A 22,817-nucleotide genomic window follows, 5' to 3' on the forward strand; every position below is an offset into this window, starting at 1 on the left:
AGATATTTTAAAATATCTTTTTTTTAAAATTAATTAGTGCAGCTACCAGGAAACCTTGAGCTCACAGTTGAGTTTGGAGGATTAATAGCTCTGAAGTGTTTCCTGGAGTCTTGAACTTCTTCAAGGTCTGCCATAAAAATCATAACACAGCTGTACACCATGGGACATTTCCATGCTTGATCGCCTCTCATTTTGTAAAGTAAAATTTAAAGCTTATGAAATGAAAAGTCATGTTTCTGTCTGAATGAGGTTCACTTTTCTTCCTAGAGGGAGTATCACTAAACTGTAGAGATGTTAGAAACAGAAGCATTTCTATTAGCTATTCAGTCTTATTTAGAGCTTATATCTTCTGGAAGTTGCAACTTTTGAAATGTAAAATAAAGCATTTCAGAATATCCTTGCAATCCAACAATAAATAAATATTAATAGTCAGTACATTATCTCCAGTAATAAATCTCACAGGCAAAATTTTTGCTTTTTGTTAGCACCGTCATCATACAGCTCCCCATGAGTCAGCTTTCAGCCAAATGCTGCCCACAGATATCTGCAATTCGTTCACATCCACAGCACTGCCAAGGGGGGCAGTCAGGACAAAGCCCCACCTTCCAATCTTAACACCCTGTCTAACTATCAAACACCCACATATAAGCACGTGTTTGACAAACGTCACACCTCTGAAATATTCTTGGTAGGGTCTTTTTCCCCATGTACAGTGCATGTGCCCATCCATCAACACCATCTTGATGCTATTGTTAAAATTATCGACAACTTCAAAGAAAAAACAAAGCAAAATACCCACCCAAGAAATCTCACAACAAAGGGCTTTTTTTTTTTCTGGGCCACGTGGTTCAGTGAAGCAAAGGGTTAGGCTGTTGTTCAAAAGAGGCTTTCAGAATCGGAATCTTTGCAGACCACAGAACCGTTTCCAGGCAATTAGACAGGATTTTATTTGGTGCAAAAAAAAAAAATAATAATCCTCCATCTTTTTCTGCATAGTGTTGCAGAGCAGCAAAATGACCGTCAGGAGGAGCCTCACTCCCTCCTGTACAGCTAATAAAAACCCCGTGACTCCTGCGGATGTGTTGGGCATTACGTGTTAAGGCTTTATCAACAGAGATTTGAAAACTACAGAAAATGGTAAAAAGTAACATCATGAGAGCATCTACTGCACAGTCTTATCTCAAAGCATACTGAGAATGAGCAATGTCTTTATCATATAACTCTGTCTATATCATGCATGTGGCCTGGCAGAAATAAACCAAAGCCAGAGGCAACACAGGCAGGAATCCACTGAATAGTAAGAGCAGTCTAGAAATTAATACAGATGTTTTGTGTGCAAAGTGGAGAATAGAATGCTGGGTCTGCATGAAAGCAATAAGAAAGAATTGAGTTTACTTAAGGAGAGTCTCAGGAGTGCTTCTTGCAGAAATCAGACCAAAGGATTGCTTAGCAAAAACAGGAAAGGGCAGAAAGGCTGCACAAAAGGTCGGCTTTTGCAAATGTAAGCTGACCCTTGTAATCTGCTATCTTTGTTCCTAACACTGCTGTAAACACACTGTTTACTTCTTGCACTCCCCTCTCAGACTAAGGTTGGTCGGATACAGAAACTTCTTATTCTGCCTTGATCTCACTCACATAATTTATCAGAGCCTTGAGGAAATAGAAGAAATGTCCAAATTGATCCTTGGGTTCCTGATTTGTCCCTTGTGTCACCTGAACGCTGCCCAAAGCAATGCTTGTGTGTGACCGACTGCACGCTTTCAGCAGGAAACTGATCCTCACACCTATCAGTCCCCCAGTCAAAATGTTTCCTAATGTATAGTTTTATTCTCCATTCCTACGGGTTAATCAGCAATACACATGATGCTTTGCAGCACTCTCTGACATGACCAAAGCCCGTGATTCACCTCTCCACCCACTCCTCCTATTTCTACACAGCCCACACACCACGTTTTCTGGATCTGCAATCTGCTTTACTCTGTGTCTGTTGTGATTTGTCAGCAATTTTCCTGAAAACCTGCTCTGATATTACATGTTCTCTGATATTACATGTTTTCTGATATTACATGCCCAGAGAGGTGGTGGATGCTCCAAACCTGGAGACACGCAAGGTTAGGCTGGAGGGGCTCTGAGCAACCTGACAGAGCTGTAGGCGTCCCTGTTCACTGCAGGGCAGTTGGACTAGATGGCCTTTTAGGTTCCTTTCCAACTCTAAGCATTCTATGATTCCATGAACTTGCTGTTGGTAAAACATGGCACATTCAGACTTTTTTTCATAATGATACGATTACTGTGAGAAGTGGGTCAAGCAAACTTGTTCAACTTGAACCACGGCGCACAAATGAGACGTATGGCGTCAGCTGCTGCACCCAGCCAAGGGGCAGCCGGGCAGAAATGCAGTCAGTGGGATCGATCAGCACAATTACTTACTGAACTCCACCTCCAGTGTTCACTCCCTTCATACCATCTGTGTACTTTGTCCCCTGCATGATTAATGTTTACAGTGAAGGCTAGAGTACAACCTTGCTGAGTATTTTGGTCTCCTTACCTCAGCTTATGATTAGTTGGTTTTCTCTCCCACTGAAACAGCGGGACGATTCTGTCTTGGCTTTCCTTACAGTTGATGTTCCTATACTGAATGTTATCTCACCAAGTCTGTTTTTAACAATATTTCATTTTTTTATGTACCTGAGCCAAAGCTCCTGCTACCGTTTGTTACTCTTCCTTAGCAAGACTGGTTTCTTCTTTCTACTTGATTCCTCATTAAGTTTCAGTTCACTATTTGACCAGCTTAACCTCTTTCATTTCTTCTCCATCATCTTTTCCTCCATCATAATATATTGATCCCACCAATAATGTTTCCTTAAGAAAATGACAGTTTCTTCAACCTCAGGCTTATCCCACATGGTCTTGTTCCACAGTCCTGAGAGACTTCTTATGTCTGTTTTGTTGAAGGGCATTTCCTCTGTACTGCTGTTCCCCTGTCATTTCACGATCTCAGTTGTACTGCCACATTCTCAGTTTAATTCTTTTCACTAGCCAGAAATAAATCCAAAAGATTTCTTTTAGATAAGGTAATTATTTCCTCCATTTTCTGTACCACAGTCGTGTCCAACATACTGCAGTTTAAAAACACAACTGTGTTTCTTTGTAAAACTCCTGTGCTTAATTAAAAAAGTAAATACATCCAGCCCTCTGGAAGCACTGGTAACAATGCAGTAGAAGCCCTCTTTATAGCGCACCAGAAACCATAGCATCGCATACGGAGATTTTTCTCCAATGAGGCAAATCAAATCATGGACTCAGAACCTGCCCCACTGGAGGTACTCCATATGGAGTAAATCCTTCCACTGCCTATCTAGGAGAGACAGTGAGGAAAATCTACAGTACCTGCTGCAGTTGTTTATAGACAACATTCATCAGAAACATTTTCGCTATATAATTAGCATTGCACATGCTTTGGATCTTATCTGTATGATGATGTCCTTGCTGGTGCTCCAAGATATCTCAGTGCCGAGGAGCCCAGCTCCCATGACAATGATTTTTCCCATTTGATGGTTTTATTGCTGCTTGTTTAGGGGTATTGGGAGAAGAAAAAAAAAAAAAAAAAAAAAAAAAAAAAAAACCACCTCATAAATGCCCCACTCTGCACAAAAAATTTTGGTTGTGCCAAGGATCACCAGCTCAGCTGTCCAGGGCCTCATCCCACCTGGCCTTGAGCACCTCCAGGGATGGGGCACCACAGCTTTTCTGGGCAGCTGTGCCAATGCTTCACTGCCCTCTGAGTAGAGAATTTCCTCCTAGTATCTAATCTGAGCAACATGTATTAGAGCACAGGAAAAGAAGGGGTTAACATGGAGAAGGATACCCTCACACCTGTAAGCCCTAAGTGGCCTGAATAGGAAGAAATAAAAGCCTGAGCTCAGTTCATAGTGGGAAGGTTGTTGGTCTGAGCTTTGTTACTGGGGCAGGGGGAAGTTTACTCCTTCTGAGTTGGAAAGACAAGCTTCAAAAAAACAACTAAAACAAGCAAAGCGGATTATTTGCCCTAGGTTAACAGGTTTGTTTTAGAGCTGATAAGGGTTCCAATGCTGAGGTTTGAGGACATCCAGCCAGGTCTGGCTGAGTGCTGAAAGAAGACCAGAAAGTGAGGAAATATGGTGAGTGGTTCTTCTGTGCTGCCCAGGCTGGGCCAGAGAGTGATCCTGGCCGCTGGGTGAGCCAGCTGTAACCTAGGAGCTGGAGACCTCTGGGTTGTCACCTCTGATGGGCAGTAACAGGGAGCTGCTAGCCCTGCATCAGTGCATCGCACAGCGCCAGCCCTGGGGCTCCCATGCTGTTTTATCTGTGTGGTTTTGAGCGGAGAAATACCTTATGTTGGCCCAGAGGCCAATGTAAAAAGGAAATACTGCACTTGAACCTGCTCTGTAACCACAAGTTGCTGCTCCTTGGCCCCAGGAAGGCTAAATGCCTCCTCTGAAGCCACTACACACATTAATCCAAGCTGTAAGCTTATTCCCAGGCTCTAAAATCAGAAGCTGAAGCAGTTTAATCTGTTGATTTACTCTAATGCTTAAAGGCTTCAAATGAGATTGGCTCCTGCTGTTGCTCTATTAGCTGCCAATCAGTTGTACACGAAACAAGAAATCGCTCCCAATCTTTTTTTAAGTAAGCCTTAACAAAAAACACCTTCCATCTCCGGCACTTTGCCTCGCACCTACCGGTACGCCGGACCAACAATACGGCTGCCAAACCAGCGGGACTCAGCGCGGCCCGCGCTCCCGTCCCTGCCGGGGCCGCCCCTGGGCCGGGCGGAGGGGCGGAGCAGCTCCGCTCCCGCTTAAGTGTGGCGGCGGGCGCTGCCTCGCGGCACGGTCGGGGTTGGCCATGGAGGTGGCGCGGGATTGCGTGGGCTCGGTGCTGAGGTGAGTGAGCGTGTGCGACCGGGGCCGCGTCCTGCCGGCCCGGGGTGGGAGTCGGTGCCGGGCTCGCGGTTCCGTGCGGGCGCTTTCTCTGCAGGTGTGTTTATAGCTCGTACCGGCTGACAGCACGGCGGCGGTGCCGTGTCTGTGTTCGCATTTCACGTGCGCTGCGTGGGGGGAGGTCCGGCGGTGTGCCTCACGAGCGCCCCTGGGAATAGACCCTCTTCTGGGATCTTAGGTTTTAGCAGAGGAACCGTCTGTGATCTGACAGAAGTCAAAGTCTCCTCTCTGATTTCTGGCTTTTTTTTTTTTTTTCTTGGCTTTGTTGTTGTTGTCACCGTCATTTGTCTGTGAACTCTAACCTACAAATCATACTGCGCCGTATTCTGAAGCCCTGCATGTTGTGCAACGTTCCCAAAGACCATTGCACCATGTTCTTAGACAAACATATGAGATATATTGCAAGTAGAGATAACAAGTGAAATTAGTGTCCAGGGCTCAGGGCAGGCTTTAATCCCTGGCTTTGCCTCCAAGAAAAAACAAAAAAGCAAATTAATCTGTCTCATCAGCCCTGGTGCTGCACTGAGTGCTTGGGGCAGCATCTGCAGGTCCCTCTTGAGCTAGGGCCAACTGGATAGTGCTGGAGCACATGGGTGAAACAGCATCAGCCTCAAAGAGCTACCCGAGTCCTGGATTGCTGTGAGGTGGCAATCTGGAGCTAAAAATAAGTCCTGATTTACAAGCCTTTTTTTTTTTTTTTTTTTTTTTTTTTCTTTCCTTCTTTCCTCTGGTGGAATTAGACAGCAGTGTGAGGTCATGTGTGGTTCTTTAGCCCAGAGGAAGGCTCTTCAGAGCTACAAGCATGGCATGTATTTGGCTTTGCTGGTGCCTGAGATGAACCCTTGCTCCCGAAAGATCTCAAGTCCTCAAGTTGTGTCCCCAGTGCTATTGCTTCTGCATCAGGATATGTGATTTGACTTGCTTTGTCTTCTACAAATAATAACAAGGCTTAAGTAATGAGAGAGAACAGGACTGATATTCGCAAAAAAAACCACAACTTGGTACTATTGCTATATATATTACTCAAGTGACTATTTACGCAAGAGTTTTCATATGTGTGGAGAGGGGATGGGCTGTGGTAGCTCTGAAAGTGCTGTGTCTTGAATCTTGAGTATTGCACTTCCAGCATGTAGGTGCCCAGCGATGCGGAGGTAGATGGATGCCCTTCATACTCAAGGAGTAGATTAGAGTGATTCAGGTTGGGAACTGCTTGCAGCCTGACAGGGTGATTGGGGAACTGCTCATGGAGTCAAGCGTAGAGATTAACACACACCCTGTACTAGCACATTTTTCTTCTGTGGAGAGGTAGTTAATGCTGTCATCAATGCTATGTTGTCATCTTGTCCTCCTCCAGGAGGGAAACACTTAGCATTTTAATCTGGTTTCTACAACATTCACTGAGTGTTCACACATACCCCCTCTGTTATGCCATGTGTATATTTGGTGAAAGCCAGAGGAGACAGAGCTCAGACAGTACTACCTAGAAGCTATTAGGTTCAGCTCGAAATAACACTTGAACATCACCCTCCTTTAAAAATAAATGAGAGCTCCAGTAATGCTTATTAGTTTTTTAGGAAAAGAAACACCTTAGTGTACACGTCACTGAAACTTTGGAATGAAACTCACCAGCCCAAAAGATAGGTAACAGCAAAATCCAGAAAAGTAATATCCCAAAGACTTGTGAAACAATGGTTCAGAATGAGAGCAGGAAAAAGTTAATGAGTGAAGCTCTCACTAGCTAGTCACCAAAGTGACTTTCTGTGTATCCTGAAAGTCTGTCGAAAGACCACGTAAGAGATGTGGAAAAGGCATGACTGCTGGAAATCAGTCTTCCAGGTGGTGGTTTTTGGCATTCCGTTTCAGTTCTTTAAGCCTCTCAGCACTGGAGCAGGCTCCCAGTTTCTTTGATCTTCATTGCCTTTGACTTCCTTTGATATGTTAGGGCGTGAATAAGCCTTATTATGATATTTTCAAAGCTAAATGAAGTTCTGTGGGTATTTATAAACACTTTTGCAATTTGCAAATCAAGTGTAGCTATCAGAAAGTTCCACTTGAATTCCAGCTCTGTGTTTTGAATATGGCTAATATGTTCAGTCTTCATAAAGGAAACTCTCATCTTAATGCACAGTCAAAATTAGTCTCGTGTACCCTCCGAGTGTTTGTCTTGAAGGTAAGTAGAGTGATGTCTATGGCTGAATTCAGTAAGAGCCACTGCCTTTCTAATTCACTATAGTGTTAAAACCTCTTGACCTCGCTGCAACCTTGGCGTCAGCTGAACTGAGCAGCAACTTGGCCCACATCTGCTTGAGATGGTTTTCATTGGAGAAGGGTTTTCCAATGTCACTGGCAAGAGAGGATTCAGAGACAGCTTCCTATAGGGTTATGTAGTATTTGCTTTTGAGAGCAAGCTCTGCAAGTGTGCCGTGACCTCTGAATTACTTGTTTAATGTGCTTATGTACTGAACTCAGCAGTCGTCCTTCTCACAGTACTTGACGTATTTTTATAACTACCCTGAATTTTTATTTATCTTAGATCTTTGGTATCTGTGGGAGCGTCTGTGGGAGCAGCAACAAAACAGACCCTGTTCCCTCCCCTCATGCCTGCAGGGAGACCTTTCCGTGTATCAAATGCCTCCAGAAGCAGCCGGAAAGGAATTGTTGCAAGCAGCCTGCAAGAACTCATCAGCAAGGTACAGCAAACATTCCCACTCTGGCTGAAATTTATACTGAAGTACAGTATCCCAGGAAGGCAACCCACAAAATTGTGTTCTTCTGAATGTCACTAGAGGGGAAGTTCAGGAGAATGCAACAGATAAGCATTAAGTATTAAAGGGTAGGAAAAAATCCTATTGATGGAACTGCCATTTGAATTCTATCATCTGCTGTTTTTTGCAGACTTTGGAAGCCTTCCTTATAGCTGCTAGCACTATTACTCTGGTTTTGGAAGAAGATGGCACAGTTGTGGACACAGAAGAGTTCTTTCAATCCCTGGGTGATAACACACACTTCATGGTTCTAGAGAAAGGACAGAAATGGACACAAGTAAGTGCTCCCTGTCTCCCTCCTACTTGAACAGAAGTGTATGGGAAGAGGTCAATTGCTCTGAAGTTCTTGGGAATAGGAGAGAAGAAGAAGAAAACATTCCCTAAAGAAGGGAAGGTACCAATTCCCTGTTAGTCACTCCATTTGTTGTCTCTTGCTTGGACATAAATTGTTGACAAGGATCTGCCATGAACTGACATGTTACAACTGGGGGGGGAAAAAAAAAAAGGTGAAAGCTCTTATTTTTACGGAGCTCCAGGAGTAACAGTTCTTGAGATGTCCTGTAACACAAGAAATAAGGACTTCCATTGCCTTAAGCTAAAAATACTGTCTTTTAAGTTAATTTTAGACAGGAAAATGCCCAAATTAAGCAGTATAAGACAAGTTTTGCCTTGTTTGCAATAGTAACTTAGTGAAGATTAGAAAAATGCCTGAATTTAATCTTGCAAATAGCTAAATGTTGTCATCAGAACCTAACCTTGGTCTTTATACTTTGACATATTTTAAGAGCTATTAAAATTGCCTAGCATTGGTTTTCTAATAGTGTGCACTCTGTCCAGTTCAGTGAAGGAGTGTAGTTTACCTGTACATTAATAAGATGATCAAACTCCTTAGTGTCTTCAGTGAAATAGTTGTTACTAGAAAGCTAGTATCAAAATTTCTTCTACCAGGTGCAGAGCTAAGTCAATTATAGGCAGGCCTGCTATTTGTTTGTACATGCATAGCTCAATCGTGTGGCCCCACTGTTTGGGCTTTTGCAGTGTGGGCAGGTTGTGTGGGCAGCTTCCCTAAGGTGTCTCACTGAATTATCAACCTGCACATTTGGTCTTGAGCACCAAGGGTCCAAAAAAGGGATTGTAACCAGGATGTGACTCCACACTGCTCTTTTGCCTTATGTCCTGCTTGGCATGGCAGCAGGACAAGTGTAAGTGCTGCCTCTCTTCAGGTGTCATTTGGAGGGTAGCACCAACTCTGTCATGCTTTATCCAGATGTTGTTTGCTAATGGGAGATGAACATATGCTATCAACTGTGTGTACAAAACTTTTGTTGATGGGGTTCCAGTTGCTGGAGTTGGGAGCTCAGAGCCTATCAAAAGTAAATCAGGCATAAAATTGCTGGCTAATGATGTACCGTAGTGTTTAACTTGGACTAACTTATCATGGTGCTATTTGAGCGCTGGGGTGACAGGTATAAAAAGCTCCAGTCTTGCACAACCTTATTGCTTCATATGGCAATCATAAGGCAGATTGGCAGCTGCTAGGATATGAACCTTGAATCAAATGTGCTGAGCAGAGTAACCCATGTATCCACTAGATGTCTCTATAAATATGGGTCTTGCTGACTATTTTTCTTATTGAAGCAAATGGCCCAATCTTGAAAAAGGACTGCAAGAAGGTCAATTTCAAGTTGAAAATGACTTTTCATACTCCTTTTTCCTCATAAATTCAGTATTAAAACCTAGGCCTAATCTGTAGTGATCCCCTCTTACTGTCATTCTTTAGCAAGAAGGAAAAGTGTTTTGAGCCAGGATTTGAAATGAGAACTTGACAGTTTTTGCAAGAAGCAAAGTTTTTACTTTACCTGAGAAACATGTACTCTTTGTAGCATCTCCAAGGTTGCTGATCAGTACTGTGTTTTGTCCTAAATGAAAAGACCTAACATCCTGTTAATTTAGTGTCCTGATTGTTTAGACTAACTCCAAAGACTGCAGTGAGTGAGCTGCCTCCAAAGAACTGCACCATTAACAACTGTCTTTCTATAGTTCCTTGGTGTATGGTATGATCTGTCTCCTTCTTCATATTAGACAAGAAATGGAATTGTCCCTGCAAGACAAAAGAAGAAAATGGGAGTAGCTAACATCACGTTTGATCTCTACAAGCTGAACCCTAAGGATTTTATTGGCTGCTTAAATGTGAAGGCAACCTTCTATGAGATCTACTCAGTGTCCTATGACATCAAGTGTATGGGGGCGAAAAGTATATTGCGGTAAGTATGCTTCCATCACTGATCAGGCATAGGCATTAATGTAACATCTGTTTGCTTATCAGTTCTATGAAGCCAGTATATTTATAGACTTTGTATTTTTTTATTAATTCTTACATCCAACCAGTCTTCCTTCAGTAGCTGTCCTGTGTAGCTATGCTCTTTTCCTTAGAGGATTTCCCCAGATTCCTTTGGCTTGTTTAAGGAATACAGTGTGCTGAAGAAAGCTCACTGGTGGGGAACATCAATGAGATTAAATAAGGGAGGAATTGGAGATCTGCTGGCAGAGGTCTTAAATCTGGCTGCCAAATTCACCTCTAAGAAGCTTAGCAAGGACCACTGACTTCTACAGGACCGAGCTGTAGTGAATTGTAGGTTTGGTAAAACAGGCTGTTTGGAAACACCATCTCATGCAAGTGCAGAATGACAGCACCTTGTCCTGCCTACTGCTTTCAACTGTGAAAGTCAGTGCCATGTCAAAACCAGCTGCCCCAAATGAAGAAAACTTCTTGAGTTTAGACTCCTTCACAGAGCAGAGACACTGTACTTTGATTTTTGACAGCTGTTAAAGCAGCAGCCCTTAATTTCCCTACTTGACTCATTCCAATCTGATTGAGATGCAAGACTGTAATTACTGCATTCTCTTACTCGAGGACCAGATCTACTCTGTACAGAGTAGATTACATACCTGTAAGCAAAGTTTTTACTTGACCTAAACAACGTATCTTTACTATGAAGTCTTCAAATAGTCTCTAGACTCATTGATGCAGATATTAAGCACTGTAATGCTGATCTCGTTCCATGCCTCAGACCTCTGTCACTCTGCCTAGGCAATCCTTGCTTCGTTCAGGCTATAGTCCTGTGTAACTGTAGATGAGATTACAGCAGTAACTGTGCAGCTGTACACTACACTCGTGTACAGTACTGTCTTACTAGTCTCTTTAAAGCAAACACCTACCTTCAAACAGCTGCACTCCTGCAGTTCCTGTGTTTGTCAGCCTCTTGAGCCAGAACAAACTCCTGATTTCTGGCTGTTATGGAGATGAGTGTCAGCACTAGAACTTGCACTGTCAAAGAGAATTTTAAGTGATAGTTCTGCCTTGCTTCCAATGCAGTGCAGCTGGTGAGAAAGAAACAGTGCTGGCAAACAGCTGAAATAGCTCTGAAATTCTTCTAGAACACTGTTATGTTACAAAGAGTGGAAGGGGAAGTGCCAGTGTGACAGTGGGAAAACAGTCCGCTAGCAAAGAGCAGGGGGAGGAAAGAACCTGGGGTGCTCTCAAATATTACAGTGAGGCAGTCTCTCTCAACTTGCCATTTAAATGGGGGACGCATGGTGTTCAATTCTTGGTGTATTCTCTGCTAAAGAGTTCTAAATAGCTAACTCTGCACTCTGAGCCCACCTGTGGAGTGTGAGGAGAAACAACTTTAAAATACTGCAGTTATTCATTGGTGGGAGAGGCTCAAAACCTGCCAGATCCATTTAGTCCATTTCCCTTAAGAGTTTCTCTTGTCTTGTCCAACTAAAGGATCAAATGTCCAGTTCAACAAATAACTTCCTCCATGGCTTAAGTGACAACTGGTCTCAAGTACAAGTGACACGCTGCAGCTGCTCAAAGCTTGGCACCAGGTGCAGCTTTCTTTGTGACTGTGTGGCCCTTTGGCATGCACTGTCTTGTGAAGGGAAGGACATATCAATATGGCATATCTGTGGGAAGCATAGGAAAGGGTATGCTGTGCTTTAAAGGATTCCTAGACTCTGTGTACACAGAGTCATTGACAGTTTTGAAGCATTAGATTTGGACTGTAAACCTTTTAGCACACTGAGGGGAAAAAAACAAACAACCCTGAATTTATAAGATAACTTTTATGTTCTCTGCTAGAGCCCAAAAGAGAAGTAAACTGCAATTGTGAACCCCCTTGCTTGTTTACATAGGAATTCAGAAAATCTTCCACCCTAGATCCCCTAAAAGGGGAATCTAGGAGACACTAGTTTCATTTTAGCACCTTCAGAAACTGATCCCCTTCCAATTTTGATATAGTTCTGATTTTTGTATGCCATTTCCCCAGTGCTTCAGCCTCACGTGTTTGAGGGCCTACTTTCAAGGCTTAAATATCTTTCTCAGCACTGTCCCCATTGTTTCGTGGAGACTGGAAGGTAAAAACAGGTACAATGAAATTGAATAAATGAACACTCAGATATGATTATCTCCATTCCTTAGATATCCTGTGGGGATCCATAGTCTGTATTGTAAACTTCTGATACTTGCCTGGTCTCAATTTATGGATCTGTACAGATTCCACCTTGTGATACATCTGCGTGCTGATTCTTCGTGTTAAAACTGACACAGCTGTGAACAGAATTCTTAATATTTGCAGTTTGGACAGCGTAAACTTGGCTGGCTTCACTTGTTTTGCTGTTGTGCACTCAGTGTAATGCAATTGCTCAGCTTCAGTGCTAATAAAGTCTGATCTGTAGCTTTGGGGTGCACGCAGTGTTCTTACTTCCTGGCCTGAAGGTAAGCATTCATACGTGCTGCAGGAATGCTGCTGGGCTTTCAGGCATAGTTAAATCTTCTGTGGTGCTCTGATAGTTTGAGTGATGGTTTTCCAGATGGCTTAACAGGATGACAGACTGATTTGTTAAATGTATTTTCTGGTTCTGCCCAAGTCTACAACACATCAATAATTTTCTGTCAGTCAGTGCCCGTGGAATGTATGGACTTCTCAGAATTGAAGAGGAATAAGAGAATTCTTAAATGTGTCTAATTCATCCTTAAGGTGCGGGGGATGGGAGAGGTTTGGACTGTGTTTCCCTGTTGACTTTTTTTTTTAATTAACAAATGGCTTTTCTTGTAGGAAGGTGCTTCAGATGATATCCCACATGGCACAAATAACTGGACAGTTTCTCCTCTATACTGGAACATACATGTTGCATTTGATGGGTGAATATGATGAAGATGCCACTTGTACAAGAGCACAGCACAAGTAGAGACCACAGCAGCACTTCTGATATTGGATCCTTTTGTTTAAGGATGGTCTCTTGCCCAAATTTGAATGTAATGATGTTTTAGTAGGGAGATATCCACTAAGGTGAACTAACATTTATTTTTTTTTTCCCCGTTTGGGAATGCTTATAGGCCTTAGTTGTAAAATAAGTGTTTGGTGTTCGTGGGCTCTTAACACAGCAAAAGGATGGGTGCCTAATGACTGGGCAAAAAAAGAAGAGAGGGGCAGATTTTTACCCCAGCAACTCGGTGGAAAATAAGATTATTTGGAAATGTGTGCTTTGTGGATCGTTTCCTTGTGCTGATCAAAACACGGTTTGTTTTCTTTGTGGCTGTCTACTTGCCTTTTGAACAGACAGGGCTGTCCTTTTCTTTTTTTCTTTTTTTTTGTTTTATCCTTAACACTGCTGGTGTTAGAGTCCAGCTGGCACTGGGTACATAAAGCTGAAGTGTACTTATTTTCATTTTCAAGTAATGGGAATATACAATACAACTGGTTCAGTGACAATACTGTCATGAAGTCTCATTCAACAAAGCACAATTACTATGCAGAAGCTTAAAATTTAGCCTTATTTCCCTTAAAACAAGTAAATGTTCTGTATAACTACTTGTGTTGTTCTTCAAGTCTATAGGAAGTTCTGGCTAATATAGTTTTTACCAGTTGAAAAGCATTTTTTTTTTTTTTTTTTTTTTTTTTTACTATGTGTGATGTTCCACTCTGCCCTAATGCATTGAATAACTTGTCATAGATCCATCCATATGGCTTACCGAAAACCTTTTGAAGATTCCTTCAGGGGTTAAACCTTCAATTCTGTAATTTTTGCTCTTCAGCTATGCATATAGATAACACTACATTCCAAGCTGCACTTGAAATGTTGGATTTTGATGCCCCTGCGTTGGGGGGGAACAGCAGAACCTTACCTACTGTGTAACATATACTCAAAACTGGGTATTTGCAGTCTTAGTCTCTAATACAAACTATATTAAAGGAAAAAGTTTTTAACCTTCGGATATAATTATCTGAAAAGCTTTATACAGTTTAGTGAACAGACTGGTTTTTGGAAAGGATCTCCTTGACTGTGAAGGCAAATGGGAAAACAAGTAGTGGTAGGCAGTTGTGACAAAATACAGACACTGTTGTTGAAGGGGGAATGTTCAACTCCTGTTGTTCATAGTTGTGGCTTCTGAGGTTTTTATTTGCTTTCTTATGATGAATTTTAATAAGTTACATTATTAAGACTGAAAGCCATTAAGGAGATAAATGGCAAGGTAAATATCCTGATTGCAAGTGCCACTCAGGAAGAGAAACTGTGGTGACAGGGAAGAAAAAAAGTAGGAGTGGAAGGACTGACATAAGCTCCAGGGTGCTTGCCTTGCTTCTGCAGAGACAAAAGTCCTTTAACCACATACATCAACTGCACTGATTAGTTGGAGGAAAACCTGATGTGCTAAAAGAAGAACAAATGGATTGAGATGACCGAGCATCATGTTTGGTGGGATCCATTTTATCTGTAAGCTGGATCTCTTTCCTTCAAATGTTACTAGTATGTGGGAGTATTGCTCACATTTATCTGCCAGGTTCACTTTCATATGCTTTTTTTTGCCTGCCTTTTATGGATCTGATTTTTAGCCAGCTGGAGCTGCATCCTTCAAATCAGTGTTGTGTGAAAAGCAGCCTAAAATCGATCTTAAGGACTAGTAGACGTAAGTCTGCTAAGTCTCTACCTGTCTCTTCAGTAATGGTTTACAAATGAGTAGACAGCTAAGGAAGAAACTTTGTGGCTTTTTTTTCCCCCGATTTGTTGTTTCCCATGCGCTTCTGAATATTTGCTGGAGGAAAGAGGGGTGGTGAGGCATGCAGCTCCAGGCAAGAGGTGGACTGGTTTATTTTACTCATTTTTTCCCATGGAAGAATGTGTGCACCTTGCAACACTGTTAGGTTTCCTTCAGGAGAAAACAGACTACTCAGCAGGTGATGCGAGAGAGATTATGTTAAAATGAAGACTTTATCTATATTGTTCTTTCCCCCACTCCTACCATGATTGTTACTGTGGTAAATGTTGGAGTTTTTCTACCCCCTATCAAGAAACTGCGCTTAGCTGATGTAGTGCAGGGACTCTTTCAGCTTTTAAGGACCATTTATTGCATTTAAACGAGCCCACCTCAAACATTACATGTAGAAAACTTTCTAGGAATATATACATTGCTAATGGTGGAAGCATCAATGTAGGAAAAAAGCAAACAATATACTTGCATAGTTCAATATTGCATTCATCTGCTTCTTAAACTTTCTACAATTTGGAGGCTTTTGCAAGTCTGAACCATGTCGATCTCAAATTCTGTCCTCCTAAAGCCAGAGGCAGTTATCACAAAGCTAACACTCCGTAGTTTGCAATGGTGTTACTGTAGGACTAAAAGGCTAACTCAACATGAATTTGCAATGTTTTTAAGCAGCTGTTTCTCTGGCAGGCTAACACTTAATGCTTGAGTTGCTGAAGGTCATGTGAGCTGCAATCTCCACTGTGGTTCAAATGCAAACAGCTGAAGAAAGTAGCTTGACTGATATTTTCTCAGGGTGGGAGAAGTGTCTTGGAAAGTTTGGAGTTTGTGGAATTACTCCATTGTTTCTGAATCTGGATTTTGCCACAGGTTTAGTATTTAGAAGATATTTGCTGCTGTAACAACTGTTCTCCAGAGATAAAGTTTTGGCTTCTGGTCAAACCTAGAGGAGTTTGTTTTCCTGAGTTGGAGCCAGTTTGAGGGTTGTTGGTTTTGTTTTTTCTTTTAAACAGCTTGATTAAGATGTGTAGCTTTTACTTGAGCTGTATGTGGTACACAGCAGGGAAAAACACTTCTCTAGCTTTTCTACTTGGTGTTTTTATTTATTATTTTTTTTCTTTCCCAGAGCCCTGTTAATCTGCACTTGTTACTGTTGCAGGCAAAGCTGGTAACACTAAAATTTCAAAAGCATGAAACATGTTTTTTCCCTCCTTGCTCGCCCTGACCCTCTTTCCCTGTTGCTTTGCATCACTTACTAACAATGCACCAAGTCATACTCTGTAGTTACCAAAAAAGGAATTTTCACTGAAGTACTGGATCTTGTTGACTCAGGCACTGCTCATGCTCTGCAGGCAAAACAAAGCTGCTCTTTTCATGACTAGGATGAAGGATCTAATAGCTTTTCTGTGTGTGTATAACTTACTACTTAATTTCCTTCCTTTCACAAACTCAGAGTCGTTGCTTTCTTGCACTTTCCTATTCTTTCAAGAGAAATAGGAGTACAGATTCTTCTGCCTGGGGGAGGGGATAAGGCAGGGTCTAAATTCCTTAGAGCATTAGGAATATGCTGTAGGAAATACCCCAAACCCTTATCTGTAGGGAAGGGAGGGGTTAAAGAAAGGAAAACAGGACTTTGGGCTGGAAGCTTTTTCAGCACAGTAGGGAGGTAGGCATTAACTATTTAGGAAATGTTGGTAATTCTAAATGTGAACATATGATTGTTTGTAATGGACTAGAATTATAACTCTGAATCATTTCAGCATACTTCTTAGAGAGGTAGAACTTGAACTAAAGGCACAAACTTCTTTAATTAAAGTTTAAAGTCAAAGCACAAAGGAGTTTGAACTTAATGCTTCATTACTGGAGGTATTAACATAATTAACAGTGTACTTCAGTTATAGTAATAATCCTTGTGGGGTTTAACATTTATCACTATTATCGCTACTTTCTATACTTTGCCATAAAATATTTATGAACATGAGAATTGATGTTTTGCTAAAGGAAAAGATAATATTTTACCATTTCAAAACTAGAACACGGTAGTTTAACTTGCTATGGAAACTGAGATGGGTGAGAATGATGTGAGTGATGGCAATATTTTCTGATATGTGGTGCCGATTTTGAGGAAATGCATAAATGTCCATGAATAAAGTTAAATTGTGGCTTTGGATGTTGTCTCTATTGATTTCCAGAATAATTTATTCCAGAAATGATCATGATTGTTAATGGATCCATGGTCTGCTGCAGAATATTCCCAAATGCTGGACGCAGTAGTGAAGTAACTGGATGCTGTTATGTGGCTCTGAACTTCTCTACTGCTGACTCACTTTCTGGCCTCAGAGAAACCATGCAGAATGTTTCCTTTCACACAGAAGGAATGCCCTCCTCCGTCTTTTACCAAAGTTGCAGAAGATTGCACACTATACAGTACGGGAGAGGGAGGGGATTAGGAAACAGCTGGTAGGAGTTGCCACTAAATAAAAGGCTCACGGAAATGACCTAAGGAAAGACTCTCTGCAGTTATTTACCTGCAGCTACAATGGTACCCATTTTGACTGCATAAAGATATTCATTTAATTTTGTGAAATATTAGATTTGTCTAATCCAAAATTAACTTGTGCATAAGGAGCAATAGCATGTTAGTGTGGTGTGAATCTAGGATGCTTCTGCCCAGTGCGTACATCCTGTGCTCAGCTTAAGTGACAGTTTCACAGAGCTTGACCACTGAACAGTTTTTCCTTCTTGGGAGAGAACTGGAATCTGACTTATTAATTTAGGAGAGTATAAAATAAACCCAATACAGCAAGGCTTTGGTAGCAGAGTGGTCTCAAAGTGGAGAGATTAGGGGCTCAACAAAGCTGGTCTCAGATGCTTTAAAATAGTCCTGCCGGTGTTCCAAATTGAGCCAGTCAGCAGTGCTAGTTCTGGAAATGTACCTAAGGAAAGACCAAAAGGCACACTGCACCAGCTGTGAGAGGGAGGAATGATGAAAAACCATGAGATGAACAGCTGGACAGACACTAAGGTCACTGAAAAAGGAGAGGAAGGAGGTGTTCCAGGCACTGGAGCAGGAATTCTCTGCAACCTCTTTGCTCTGTAGAAGATCATAGTAAAGCAGGCTCTCTCCCTGCAGCCAATTGATACTGTGCTGAAGATCCCAGTGCCTGTGGAGAAGCCCATGGTGGAGCAGGTGGATGTGGTCTGAAGGAAGCTGTAAGAATGACCGAGCCCTGACACTGGTTGCCTGGAAAGGCTGCAGGGTCTCCTCACTGGACATCTTCAAAACCAACCTGGATGTGGGCCTGGTCACTTTGCTCTGGGGGGCTCTGAGAAGGAGTTGGACTAGGGGCCCTTCCAACTCCAACTGTAGTGTGATTTCTGTGAGCCTGTGGAGAGCCCAGGCAGGATCAGAGTGTAGGAACCGCAGCCCATGGGGAAGCCATGCTGGAACAGTCTCCCTCTGAGGGACTGCACCTTACGGACAGGACCAGCACTGGAGCAGTTCTTGAAGGGCTGTATCCCATGTAAAGGACCACATGCTGACATGGAAAAGTGAGAGAAGAAGGGAGCAGCAGAGGCAAAGTGTTAGGTACTAACCACAACTCCTGCTCCTCATGGTCCTGCACTGCTACTCAGGCAGGAGGAGGAGGTAGAGGAATCATGAAATTGAGCATGGAATGAAGGTGTGCTGGGAAGGAGAGCAATTTTGTTTTAGTTGGTAAGAAACTAAATTAATCTTCCCCAAGTCAAGTCTGTGTTGGTAAACAGTCTCCCTATCTTTATCTCAGGCCTTACGCTTTTTCAACTTCTTTTCTCCCACCAGTCTTGCTGAGAAGGAGAAGTAAGAGATCAGCTGGCTGAGCACCTGGCAGCCAGTCAATGTTAATTTACCACAAGACAAAACAACAGCAGTAACAGTAAGCCAAAACTAAGTTGTCTCTGCAATAGATGATGGTCAGTAACTTTGGAAGCAAATCTTTCAGCATGTTTTCCATTTTTTTCTTTACAGCTGTGTTTGCAGAGCCTAACTGCATTTATATAAACAACAGGGTTAATACTTCCAATAATGAGATACAAAATATATACTGACCTCAATCTAAGGTCACCCATCAATGTGAATTGTTGGTTGGATGGGGCCATGGGCAGCTGAGCTGGTGGGGGGCAGCCCTGCCCATGGCACAGGGTGGGACTGAGTGGGCTTTGCAGTCCCTTCCAACCCCAGCCATTCTGTGGTTCTTTGATACTAGGTTCCAGTGATTAGGAATAATTTTTTATAAACATTAATTACCATTTTAAAGAGGAACATTGAAACAATACTGTTATTTTATAAAACGTAATGAAATAGAAAAATAGTATGTTTTGATACATTAACTATGGGATCAGGATAATGTGTTCCATGCACTTCCAATATAAGAAGTTGATTGATCATCAGTTTTCCAAGAAGTCTGTTATATAATTAGTCATTGTACGTTACAGTTAGAGGTAAAAAAGAGGTATGCCTCTTTTTTAAAGTAATAGAATTGCTGCCAGCACTACAGGTTGGTTGTGAGTCTGTTGTGTGTTTAAAAGAAACCAAAAAAAGTCCTAGCTCCTTAGACAACAACAATATTTAAGAAAGCATTAGCTTAATGGCATGCATAGTTTATCTATTATAGAAACAGAGAAACCTCAGACATCTGAAAAGTCCTTGAAAGTCCACTTAGGTATAATTATTTCTGACACATTTTGTAATTAGACAGTGAAATCTATAGTAATTTCATGTTTAAAGCATTTCTAATTACAAAGCATCTTCCCTTGCATAGGCACTTGACTGTTCTGCTGCTACTCTTCATAAAATAATGCTTTCTAATGTTCTTTCCAATTCTCAAAAGTCGGGAAAGAAGAGGAAAGAAAGCAATTTTATTTAAGTGTAAGAAGAACTGCGGATTTATTATTGAACTAGACAAACTGAGATCTGCAAAAGTGTTCTCTATTTTTCTCCTGAAAATATAAAATGCAGAATGCATTGTTTTAATGACTCCTGTACCAAAGGACCTTAACTTATGTTCTGCCAGTTGCAGCTTTCAGACCTTCTTGCCTACATAAGGAGTTTGCCAGGAAAACTTGGAGCAGTTGTAGAATATTGTTCTAATCTGCACTTGACTGCCTGTGTGAACATGCTTTCCCAATAAAAGTCAGTATATTCCAGAACAACTCTTGCATTTTCTGAGATGATTACTTGATAAGCCCATTTTGTCTGAAATCAGAAATTACTAAATAATTACTGCAAATAGCTAAGTATTCCAGTTTCCCTATAGAGAAAACCATTTCATGTTTGGATAGGATAATCAAGCTGTCTTTACCTGCCATGATAAGCACAGTGTGCAAACCGCATTAAAGTAGAATTTCATTTAGATAAAATCATATATTCTCTGATAGAGTTTCACCTGTGTGGCCATGGAATTCAGTAAGCAGCTTTCTCAATACCTCCTATTCTTATCTGCTGCTGACATGGTACCATGTTTAGTTTTCACAAGAGTTGTGGTCAGTGAAAACAAAGCAGTTCTTGTCTCTAGCTGCATCAGCAGTGACTAAAGGCAGTAGCAGCCTAGTGGATAAAAGTCACTTCTGTTTCCATGGTGCCTCAAAATTCCAAATTCTGATAGAGAACCTCTGCTTTTCACTCGGAAGCTCCCAACGCTTTTCAAACTGCTCTAGTTTTCCTTTACCAAAATCTTCCTCTACTCCTGATGCCATTATCTAGACATCACCAGTTTCAAGCACTCAATACTTTTTGCTATTTCACTGTGCCTTTCTCCTATTAACACGTGAAACTTGTTCTGCTGCTCTGTTAACGCTATTCTTCTTGTGGCCTTTTATCAACTTTCCTAGATTCCCTTAGGCCACATTCCAAGAAAAAGTACTGACTGAGGAAAAAGGGAGGAGCATGACATGCTTGTTTTTAAGCGTAAACGTATCTGTTGCGCTCTATCTGTAGATCATATTAGGTCTATAGGCAGAAATTGCCAGCCTTCTTGTTTCTGTAGCAATTTCTGTGTCTTCCATACTGATCAAGCTGCTGTCCTGAAATAAAAAGTTTTTGACTACTTAGAGCTGTTCTCTATTCCTGACAGATCCTATGGGTTACCTTGAAATATAACGTTCCTATTCAGTATGGAGATGTGGTGCTACCATGAAATGATTTTACATCATAGAGATGAATATCTGTGCAAATTTTCTGGGCACAGGCAACAGCCATGTCTCTGTATCCTTCCAGCAAAGCAATGGCATTCTATTGTGCTGCCAACATACACTGTACTCCCATATCCTCCTGTATTCTGGTACACTGTTCAACAAACACTGTGAAATGGATTATTCATCGTGGGTGGGCAGTGGGTTGAGTCCAGGCCACGAGCCAAACTGACCTCTTGCATTCTTAGCATGCATGAGCTTTTAAATCATGATTTTGGTAATGCTGCTGTTAGGTTGCAGTCTGAGGCACGCACTCTCAGCCTTAATGCTGCAGAACGATTTTCTAAAAGAAAAACGATCCTTTCTCTGTGAGTAAATGCTGTCTTCCCCATCTGGTTCCTGACCTCACAGTATTCTGCTCAGAAGGGAGCTCTTCAGCTGCTGTTGTGCTGTCAGTGTCAGATCGCATTCCTCCAGTGGCAGTACCCATCTGCCCCTGAGTGTTACAGATTGTCTTGTTAAAAATAAGCCAGGCATTGTCGAGCTGTAGTTCTGCCGTGCTCTTTGTTACCGGCTGATGGAGCTGGGAGGAACGGTGATCTTCTCCTTGCATTTGTAATCTGAGAGAATCATTTGTCAAGCAGTCCAGAAGTGGTATGCTGGTTTGGTTTGGACATGTGTGGCAGATGAATAGGATCAATGATAGCAGTGGAGGGTGGCAGCCAGGAGCCACTCACAACCAAGGAAAAGGGCAAGGAAGAAAACTGACTCACCTGTGAAACCCAGGACCTGGCTATAGCAGTTTATAATTGATTTTAGCTGCAAAATTACTGTTAGAAAATAAGTGTTTCTCACACTGAGATGAATCACTTTTACTTAAAAGGTTATCCATTTCATCTCAAATATTTAGCAACTCCTAAATAACTGACAGTCTAGGCAGGACTCCAACCACTTTTCTTAGTGGTCTATTGTTATTATTATTTTCTCAGAGGATAAAACTGTAAGTTATTCGGTGTAACAGAACCTACACCTATCCTTCCACCCCCCACACACTGCAGTGCAGATCTCTGCTGTCAAGCGTTGCAAGGTGTTTTACTCAAGTGTCTTAAGGAGGCTGATGGAGTGGGATATGATTCCATGCAAGTGCTCTTCTGCTTTAATGATAGGGAAGAGACAAAGCCTAGGATAGATGCATTGGTTGTGCTTGGATCTGGCTGGCAGAATGCTAAAGGCAAAATGTATAATGCTAATGCTAAAGCTTAAAAAAAGTAATGAACTAGTGAAGCTTTTTAACTGCATAAAAGTCTTCAGGGAAGTCAAAACTGCAGTCAGTTGGAATGAATTTCAGAATTATTTCATAATAGTCATTTGAATGAAACAACACCTGTTGAAATTTTAATCCATAACTGTGTAACACAAGGTAAATCCACTCTGCGTGTGTCTCAAAATACATCTGGGGGGTACTGTGGGCAGTTCAATGAGAAAAATCAGCTCAAAGATCAGCAGCATTGAAGAAGGCAAATAGAATGCAGTGATTTATTAGAAAGTGAAAACCAGAGCAGAAAGCATCAAACACCACTGCACAAATTAAAGGCCATGTTTTGAATTCTGTCACTCCTCATTTCACAGAAGCTACCATAGAGATAGTGCACGGAGAGAGGTGATAACCAAGGAGTTTCACAGGGGTGATGTGCCCTTCATAGGGAAATTAATTAGACTAATACTGATCATAGGGAAAGAAAGAACAAAAAAAAAGTTATACTAAAACTTTCACCTTACACAAAGCTGTGATAGTCATTAGGAAATTAATTCCTGCTTCTCAGAACAGAAGAATTGCGGGGCATCAAATTA

At 41.7% G+C, this 22,817-nt stretch overlaps 1 protein-coding gene across 1 annotated transcript; it reads left to right on the forward strand.

Annotated features, from left to right (window-relative positions):
- Positions 1–4,834: 4,834 nt before the first annotated feature.
- CIDEA (cell death inducing DFFA like effector a) lies at positions 4,835–16,965 on the forward strand. The gene is made up of 5 exons (XM_042839888.1): positions 4,835–4,925; positions 7,516–7,672; positions 7,878–8,024; positions 9,830–10,011; positions 12,868–16,965. Exons 1-5 carry the CDS (start codon positions 4,888–4,890, stop codon positions 12,998–13,000), a joined length of 657 nt encoding a protein of 218 aa, XP_042695822.1. The 5' UTR covers positions 4,835–4,887; the 3' UTR covers positions 13,001–16,965.
- Positions 16,966–22,817: the final 5,852 nt, after the last annotated feature.

The sequence above is a fragment of the Centrocercus urophasianus genome, unplaced genomic scaffold, assembly GCF_019232065.1.
Source record: "Centrocercus urophasianus isolate 14NV4802_14NV808 unplaced genomic scaffold, USGS_Curo_1.0 seq_11, whole genome shotgun sequence".
NCBI classification, from domain to species: Eukaryota; Metazoa; Chordata; class Aves; order Galliformes; family Phasianidae; genus Centrocercus; species Centrocercus urophasianus.